Source organism: Sinocyclocheilus grahami, unplaced genomic scaffold, assembly GCF_001515645.1.
Source record: "Sinocyclocheilus grahami isolate Dianchi unplaced genomic scaffold, SAMN03320097.WGS_v1.1 scaffold851.1, whole genome shotgun sequence".
Taxonomy (NCBI): Eukaryota; Metazoa; Chordata; class Actinopteri; order Cypriniformes; family Cyprinidae; genus Sinocyclocheilus; species Sinocyclocheilus grahami.
The window spans coordinates 105165-115387 of NW_015506030.1; the positions used below are offsets into that span (position 1 = coordinate 105165).

Below are 10223 nucleotides of genomic sequence, written 5' to 3' on the forward strand. Positions count from 1 at the left end.
CTAGATGGGAGTGGCTGTGGTAAAGTTTGAGTCTGAAGTAAAATTTGCACCAGCACCATAAGATACGTCAGGTAAAGGCACAGTGAGATGGATGGCTATCCCTACAGCTAGGATGAGAAGAGCAGCGAGGGTGGTCAGACCCCTCCTGAGGATCAGCTGAGCAGTAGAGAGCAGAACTGCAGGCTTTTCATCCATGTGAGTCACGTTTGGCCCCTCGTGTACCACAGTATGGTTAAGCCCCTCATCCTGATCGTGAGAGCCCACAACTACATATCCATTCCCATTCTAAAACAGTAAGAGACAATTCAACCATTATACTATTAGAGTTTTTACTCTGCCATGGGCACCACTTCTTCAAGAGAGCATCTTAAAAGGATAGTTCATGTGTATGACTTATATATGGACCTGTATGACTTTGTTTTGCTGAACACAAAAGAAGATATAATGTTTCTGTGTGTGTGTGTGTGTGTGTGTGTTTTCTGTCAACACAATCAAAGTAAATGAGGTCCAATTATGTTTTTAAACCCAATGACTTTCATTATATGGACAAAACAGTTTAAACATTCTTCATAATATCGTCATTTGCATTTCACAGAAGAGATTAAGTCATAGTTTGTTATCATAGGAACAACATGAGAATGAGAAAATGACAATTTTTCTTTTCAGTGAACCATCCCTTTTAAAGTGTATGTATGAATGTACAAATCAGCAGACATCATTGAATGCATTCATTTTTTAGCATGTTATTTTTGCAATTAGGTTTAGTAAATGAATGCATTAAACTTGTACTGTAGTTCTTGTTGATTATTTAAAATGAAAACGACTAAGACAGAAAAATACCTCTGCATTCAGGACCACCTGGTAGAAGCTGTTGCGATGGTTCAGGGTCATTGCTCCATTTGCTGCTCCATTTGTACTCTTTCCTGTACGCTCAATACCATTATACTATTAGAGTTTTTACTCTGCCATGGGCACCACTTCTTCAAGAGAGCATCTTAAAAGGATAGTTCATGTGTATGACTTATATATGGACCTGTATGACTTTGTTTTGCTGAACACAAAAGAAGATATAATGTTTCTGTGTGTGTGTGTGTGTGTGTGTGTTTTCTGTCAACACAATCAAAGTAAATGAGGTCCAATTATGTTTTTAAACCCAATGACTTTCATTATATGGACAAAACAGTTTAAACATTCTTCATAATATCGTCATTTGCATTTCACAGAAGAGATTAAGTCATAGTTTGTTGTCATAGGAACAACATGAGAATGAGAAAATGACAATTTTTCTTTTCAGTGAACCATCCCTTTAAAAGTGTATGTATGAATGTACAAATCAGCAGACATCATTGAATGCATTCATTTTTTAGCATGTTATTTTTGCAATTAGGTTTAGTAAATGAATGCATTAAACTTGTACTGTAGTTCTTGTTGATTATTTAAAATGAAAACGACTAAGACAGAAAAATACCTCTGCATTCAGGACCACCTGGTAGAAGCTGTTGCGATGGTTCAGGGTCATTGCTCCATTTGCTGCTCCATTTGTACTCTTTCCTGTACGCTCAATTGCCTTTCAGAGATAAAGAACCACTTTTAGTCATCAATTCATCATATGATCATGAGCAATATAATTAGAAAAAATGTGTCGTATTAATAGACATGATATGCCTACCTCTTCTGTCATTTTCTTCCAGTTTAATTTGAAAATAGCCACGATGAAAACAATTGCTAGCAAAAAGACTGCAATGAGGAGGCCCAGCCAAAAGCCTGAAAGAGTGGACAATAAATAATTGTATATATCAAAAGGTTCCCAGATTATTTATGTAATCGAACACCAGTAAATGTGTTAAGTGTCAATATGATGCATTTAGACAAACCAGCAACTTGTAACTTGGCCGTGAACATTAGAACAATGCTCGTTGGGAGGCCAATGCAGTAGTAGCCAAAGAGGTTAGCAATAGCGGCTATCTTCTGCTGCCCTGTGCCAAGCAGAATGCCCATGCCAACACTCTGAAAGAGAGAAAAAACTGTAATAGAGCCCATTAAAAATACTTGTGTGAATATTAAAATGAATATTCATTTTAATAATTACACACAGTCACATGTATACATTATATAAATTGTATTTCAGTTATTTCAGACATTTTTGTTTAGTTTAACTTGAAGTACTAAAATAACTAAAATAACTAAAATTAATGAATACAAAATGTATAAAAATATACAGAAATAAAAAAAAAACATTGCGACAAAAACAACAAAATTACAGAAAATTTAACAAGAAAACTAAAATTAAACAAAAAAGTTAAAAATATAAATAAATTCTCATTTAAAATATATAAAATAATTTAAAATATAATGTATATATTTAAATAATAAAATAAATATAAAATATATGAAATAATATAAAATATAAAATCAAATTAAAAAATGTATAAAAACTATCATTTATTATAATAGAGTATATAAACTATAGTTTATTGTTGATACTAAAATAATACTGCAACAAAGTCATCATAAATTGGGCTTCTTTAGCTCAAACCATGCTAAAATGTTTCTGGAGACTGGCTCTTTTAACTAAACGCAGGACTTCCATTCCTACAGTCCTATACTGAGCATTACAATTTCACAAATCTCCTCCCCCTATATACTGTCACTGGTAAATATCTTAAATGTGAGAAATAAAAGTTGTGTAAAACTCACCAATATTCCGTTAAAGAACTGAAGAGGGCAGTAGATGTTCAGTAGCTGAGACACAAGTTCCGCTATAGCCCTTAATATGACAAACATCACAAAGTGGAAAATTGAGCAGCTGTTGTTGACATTGTTTCTATTATATCTTAATTCTTAATGTGAAGACTGGAGTGTTTACAGATTTGTTAAGTATACTTATGCCAACAAACATTTTGTTTTATGTGCTTGAAATAATAAGATAAGTGGCTTACTCATCGGAAGTGAATATGTAGCCAATGACTGTTTTTGTCGAGCCCAGGATAAAACCTTGAAAGATTGCTATAACAGCTGGGGAACAAAATGAACGTGTTTATACATGACATCAATTGGTGCTGCATATGACTGTCTAAGTGTTATGTCAAGCTTGGGAATGACTGATATCAAATGTTTTTATTACCTGCACTGATGAGAGACACCTTGCTGGTGAGGATGGCAGCAGCTGTTTCCCCAGCGCCGAGTGCGTTTCCCACACGAACACACACTGCACCTTGCATTCCTAATGGGATCTGAAATATATGAAAGGAGGTGAACAAAAACAGCAGCATCATGAAAAGGATAAAGTAACTTTTTTATGATAATATGATGAATATTCTCAGATCATCCAAACACACCTTGCAGTTGATGTACGCCAGCATTAAAACCACGTGTTGAGCAGCCAGGTCCACCTCACTCAGCATTCCTGATGGGAAGAAGAGAGTCATTCATGAGGGAATGATTCAATTAAGAAGAAAAAAACAATAGTAAAAACAAAACCTGGTTAAGTATGCAAACATAAACATATTTATTTTCTGTACTGTGAATGTGCCAGTGTTATTTTAGCATTATTGAGATACTATAATAGTTTTTATTAATATTTTGAATGTTTTTATTTTAATATCTTCCGTTTTCATTTTAATATTTAGTCATTTTGTTGTGTGTTTTTGTCATTTTATTGTTTTTTTCAGAGGCCCCTGGGCACAATGTCTTGTAGGGGCCCCCCACCCCACACAATCAAGGTTTTGAATGATATGATACTACTTTTCGAAATACCTCTAGCTTATACAGGATTTACACTGACAGGTTACAGTCTATGATCACATCCTGAAAGACAATATCAACACCTGCAGATATTCTCCATCATACAGGATTTACACTGATTAAGACCTGTACACATCCTCCATCATACAGGATGTACACCACATGATTGCAACAATGCTTTCCTGGACCAGCAGCAACAATATCAAGAACTCACTGGCATATGCAAGCACATACTGCCTAGCCTATACCAATCCAGTTCTATGTATCAGATTCTTCCATAATTCACATACAAACACACATACACACACACCTGTTAATGTTTAGGGGCTGCCTCTCTTTGTCTGTCTCTCTCCTCCTTTCCCCCTATTTTCTCCTACTCTCCTCTTCTAGTGAAATATTTCCATTTGTTTTATATGTCCTTAATTTTTATTGAAAACAAATGTCTTTCCGATCTGATATGTGATGGGAAAAAAGGGAAGAATGAGTTCGGCAAAAGGATTAGAATTCTGGTCGATCGTGTCAAAACATAGAGCCATGTGCTTAATGCCCTACGATACTGAGCTTGTGGCATAACTTGCATCTTTAGTAATGTTGTCTATGTCAACCAGACATTGGTGGGTGGAACTAGTGTAAATAGCCTCTGCCAACAAGGTGGGCTATTTGCACTTAGTTAAAATACTTCGTTTTTAAGCACACTGCGAACATTTTTCTTCCTCTCGTTTGGGCCCCAAGTGCGCAAGGAGCCCTGGCACCATACATTACCCATAATGCCCATTGGATAACACGGCCATGATGATAACTATGTATTTTACCTGCCAGGTAGACTCCAACTTCATAGATCCACCATTCAAAACAGGTCATCAGTGTGCTGGGAATGGCCAGCTTCATGTAGGACCCCCAATCCTGCAAGGCTTCCGAAGACCACCCTTTTGGAGCAAAAGGAAAACAGTAAGAAATGAGCCACAGAGCAACTACTCTTCACCAAGCTCTATGAAAAGAAACTGCAAGTTTGAATCAAGTCTCAGTGTGTTTTGGACCTTCACGACCCAACCAACCGTCACAGGGACCTGCATTCAGAAGCAAATAAGCCAATGTAGCAAATGACGGTATAGTAACCTTTCAGCTGTACAAAAGGTTAGATTTTTTAAATGGTGTAGGTTGTCCAATAACAAGCTCATTTTTCAGCATGTAGCAGTGGCGTTGATAATCCGCGTCGAGCAAGCTGAATGAACAAACGCTAATTTTAGTGAGAAGCATTTGTGTGATTCATTTTCAATTTAATTGTCTTGGAAAGTCTGAGTCAATTTAGTTAATGGGCTCATCCTAACGGTTTTCTCTGCCATATGTCTAAGAATATATACGCAAGAAATCAGAATTATTCCAGTGAATCGACTCCTACACGGAGCACATTAAGCAGTGAAAAGTCTGATTCAATTTAGTGAATCGAGTCTTTCCAAATGATGCTGTCTGTCATAGTCCAAATTATTGTAGTGAATCGGTTCCCCCTAAACTGCATTCAAAACATTATTTTGTTCCAGAAAAAGACTAAAGTAACAAAGAGTAGCTTGACTAGGTAGTTTAAAATATAGGTAGTCAAGGAACCTGAGAAACTAGTTTCAGAGTAACTTCCCCAACACTGATAGAAACTCACCTCCCCAAGTTTTCTCATAGAGCCTCTGCCAGCGAATGAAACAAAACAGGGCAAAACAATTAAAAACCTGAGCAAAGGTGTTTGCAGCAGCAGACCCACTAAAATGAACAGAAAAATGCTAAAATATTGACAACCAAACACATGTGAAAAAAATATGGAAAACATATACAACATAGCCTACTCACTAGACTCCAGAATCCCACCAGTACAGCAGAAAGTAGTTCACTATCACATTGGCAACATTGGCAACTGCAGATGCATACATCTGAGGCTTGATCACTCCCTACAGAGAGTTCATGTGAATTACTACATCAACATACAAGTACGGAATGCATCTTTTACTTAAAAGATGATTTTATCTACCTGGTTCTGAAGATATGACAGTTGCAGCTGATACAGAAACATGGCCTATGATATAGACACGTGACAGGATGAGGATGAACAGCAACGTATACAAAGAATTATTTGATTTGAGTTCATCTGGGCTGGAAATGCAATCCATAATCATCCATTAGTGGACTTTACCGGAATTGCTGGCAAAAATGCAACCACATAGAGCTGTGCAATCCTGAGAGAGAAAGTGTCAGTCAGTCACCACCGATTGATGTGGACTCTAGTGCTTCAATGTTCAGTTTAAGCATTCAACAGCCAATATCAATCCAAATAAATATGTTTCATGAGTGTGTGTTAAAGAGTGTGACCGTCACCTGGCCACTTCAGGGTCCTGCCCCAGATAGAGAAGTAGAGGCTGGGTGTTCACAAGCAAAGCCCAGCAAGGCAAACTGAAGAGCGTCAGAATTAGGATGCCTCTCTGCAGGATGACACCTACACGGAGAAGGTTCTTACTCCCGAATGTCTGAGAGCAAGATGCAAGACTGCATAAGCTATTAGTTACTTTACTATACACTCTCAGAAAGCAAGGTTCAAAACCATCACTGGGACAGTACTTTTCGAAAGGTACTAACATGTACACTTTGGGTACTAATGTAAGTAAATAAGCACTTTAAAAGTACTAATATCTGCCTTTAAGGTACTATTATATACCATTATGGGATAAATAAGATACAAAAATGTTCCTTTTAGCTTTTTTACCTTTGCTCCGGTGAAAGCTTTTTCACTCTGATGCATGTGAAGGTTTTGGAGGGAATCAACCTAAAAATGTCTTATGACTATAAATGTCATAACAGAATCTTGTTTTTACCAATTACTTTAACCGATCTATAATGGAAATAACACATAAAACCTGTTAATGCTATTTATGTCAATTTCTTGGCATATTGTCATAAAGCATTTCATTTATATCGGATGCAAGATGTCACACAATATGCTTGCATATAACAAATAAGAATAATTTGTACTCTAATGCTTTTGAAGTATTTTAACACAAAAAAGACAAGTTATTTATAGACCTCAGTAAGGTTAGATGCCATATTGGAATTTCACACAGATGAGAATGAGGCTGTGAGGGATAAACTAACGGCAAGCACTATATAAAACTGATAGATAATTTTCACAACTTTCAAAACTGTTTTATAGAGTTTTTGTCAACTGAAAGATTTTTTTCGGAAAGACATTTTATCAGATGAACAATCAGTATGTTGTTAAACAACAGTACAATCCATTAAACGCACTGTACAACAGCCTCATTTTCATTACTGTCAAAAATTGTTGTGTGATTCACGATAGGCCTTTCATTGTTAAAATTTTTTTTTTCATTTCAGGCTTTTAGTTTATTGTTTTATTAGGCAGTTGGAGTGCTATTTGTATATAAAACACACCTGTGATACCAAAGTGTCGCATGCCAAAGCAAGTCCCAACCCCGTGGCTGCAGCTGTTACATTTATTGTCTGAAAAACAAATATAACATTTTGTATTGCTTAATGCTCTACAACTATATTGCACATCTTAATAATGTGGTACTTAAAACATATTGGGCGGCAGAAGTTTTGAATCAAACAGACTTACAGCTGAGGCCATGGCGTAGCCTGCTAACACAGTGTTCCCCAGGCGGCCACAGAACATTGTCACCACAAAGAAAAGGAGGAAATTCAGGAACCGGCACACAAGCTAAGAATAAAAAAACAAATAAATATTTAGCACAAAATGAAGATGAAAGTACTGGGCTCACATGGATGAAAAACAAAGCACTTCTATTAAGATTCATGAGAGAATTTTGTTTGTAACCAATTTCTTTAATTGACCTATTTTGGAAATTAGTTAATGTGATTTCCAAGCTATTTATGACAGGTATATTTTTATACAGTATTTATTTTATAAAAAATGCAAGACATATCATACATTATTATGGCTGCATTTAACAATCAGGAATCAACTCATTTAGGATTCATTTGAATTCAAATGGACATGCATGAAGACATAATACAAACTGTTCCCAACAGCTCATGGTCTATTAAGTAATGGATCATTTCTGTGTAAACAGCTGCATTTCTCTGCCAGCCCTCTACTATTCATACAGAACAAGCATAGCACATTTTCATGATGTGTATGTGACAGACTCCTCACCAGGGGTCCAGTCACGCGCAGGATGTGGTATAGCTCTTCTCTATACACCAGAGGGATGCAGCGCCTCACGAAACCACAGCAAAACAGCTTGGCACTGGGCTCCATCGACAGGGCTTCAGTTCTGGGACTCGAGACATCCATGATCTTCTCAGTTGTAATCCTTGAAGACACTGTAAGAGGCCTGGTTTTGCTTCATAGAATGTAAGGGGCCCTTCTACAGCTGTTCATTCTTCAATTCCACATTTAGCACCTTTGAAGGCTTACAGATTAACTGAGGTGAAGACAATGTGAAGCTTTGATTTAATCCACAGGATGGGAGGAGGATGTTTGCAGTCCTGGAAAAGAGTTGCATTTTGTGACGATAGATTGTTTCACAAGATCAATCAACCCTTTTAAAAAATCCAATTACAAGTTGATTAACAACTGTGCTTACAACATATAAAAGTAATAAGCACAATTTAATACAGGCAGTATTGCCAGTACTGAATTAAATATTTATAGTTTTTTTAAAATATATTTACAGTGTATTTGCAGTAATTATGTAAAAGCAGAAGACCTCCAGCTCTATGTAACCCATGCCCAAGTTACAACCTTGGCTCTAGCTCCACCACAACAACTTTGAAAAAAGCTTTACATATTACTTATTGTTACTTATATAACTTATTGACTTATTGTATCACAGCTTGGTGGAACATTTACTAGTGTAGTGTACTCTGAAGTATATGAAAACTACACAGCATTCTCAAAAAAGTATAAACTTTTCAGCATCAAACATTAAAATATTTTTTATGAAAGTACTGTACATCTCGAGTAAAAAATACTAAAAATTACTATTAAAATTATTACATAATTAAGTTAAAAAAATACATTTTTACTTTTATTCAGCCATTGGATGCATTCAATTGGTTAAAGGTGATAGTAAAGACTTTTACATTGTTACAAAAATATATATTTCAAATAAATGCTGATCTTTTGAACTTTCTTTTCATCAAAGAATCCTGAAAAAATGTATCACAGCTTCTGCAAAATTATCAAGCAGTGCACACTGAGCAAAATGAAGCATATTAAGCAATCAACATTGATAATGATAAGAAATGTTTATTGAGCACCAAATCAGTATATTGAATGATTTCAGAGGGATCATGTGACACTGAAGACTGAAGAGTACTGACTGCTGAATTCACTTTTGCCATCACAGGAATAAATTACATTATAAAATATATTAAAAGAGAAAACAGTAACTTTAAACTGTAATCATTTTTCACAATATTACTGTTTTTACTGTATTTTTGATCAAATAAATGCAACATTGGTGAGCAAAAGAGATGTCTTTAACATAAAACAATTGTATATGTGTAAAAGCGTCTATATTTATGTATACTAAAACCTTATGCTACTAAATAATCAAATTCTCAGGTTTTTGATACTGCACGACCTTTGGCCTTTTCACTTTCAATGTCCTTCAGATTACAATGACAAATATTTTTGTTTTGCCTTGTGCATGCCATTCACATTTAAGTTATCTCTCTTTTCCTCTTTTTCACATCCCCCTCCATGAACCCATGTGAAATCCAGCTGCTCTTTCCATTCTCAAGCTAGAGCCACAAATATGACTTTAACATTTCAAAAGCCAAGATCTGTTTATCATTACAACTTGCTTTCAATTGTCTTTTGCCGGTAATGTCCCTGTAATTGGAGATCTATTTTGGGTTGTTTCTTCATACAGTGCATCTCACAGTCATGAACATTTACAAACAAATCAGTGAATCATCAATCAGGTTCCTGGAAACAATTTCACGACTGACTACTATCTGTTGTACATCAGACTCATGATGTGTTGGATCATTATATACAGTAGATGTGATTTCATACAAAGGAATACTTTTTTTAAGGAGAGAAGCAAACATTAACATGTCTTCCCTTCCTCCTCAGTGCCTCACACCAACCTTTGAACCAGTGTGAGGTTCACAAAGCTGAAAGATCTGGCAAAATTTCAAGAAAAAGAATAAGGGGAAAAAAAGAAGAGCGAAAAAGCAAAATTATGTTGTAACAGCTGCTCTGAGTTTCTACAAAGCTGGACTGAATTTTAATATTGCAAATGTGTGATGAGTAACACATTTCAAAGTAGCTTTATTTAAATTTTTTCTATCATTTGCCAAATAAATATTGTGCATACACCAACCTGTCTCCTTTTATTTCTTTTTTAGTTACGTTTAAAATATTAAGGATGTGTGCTAAGGATGAATACTGGAACATCTGTTTTATCATTTTCATTTACCTTTTTTTATTTAAAATCAAAACAAAT

The 10223-nt window shown here is 35.5% G+C and overlaps 1 protein-coding gene across 1 annotated transcript; it reads right to left on the minus strand.

The window, feature by feature from the left end:
- On the minus strand, positions 1–8059 carry LOC107562953 (multidrug and toxin extrusion protein 1-like). Its single transcript, XM_016247713.1, has 17 exons — positions 7919–8059; positions 7361–7462; positions 7174–7242; positions 6103–6251; positions 5921–5963; positions 5759–5803; positions 5581–5678; positions 5396–5493; positions 4557–4670; positions 3339–3406; positions 3125–3233; positions 2940–3015; positions 2698–2767; positions 1875–2007; positions 1670–1764; positions 1469–1567; positions 1–285 (listed from the first exon to the last, which is right to left on the minus strand). The coding sequence occupies exons 1-17, from the start codon at positions 8057–8059 to the stop codon at positions 1–3; spliced, it is 1794 nt and encodes a 597-aa protein (XP_016103199.1).
- Between the last annotated feature and the right edge of the window lie 2164 nt (positions 8060–10223).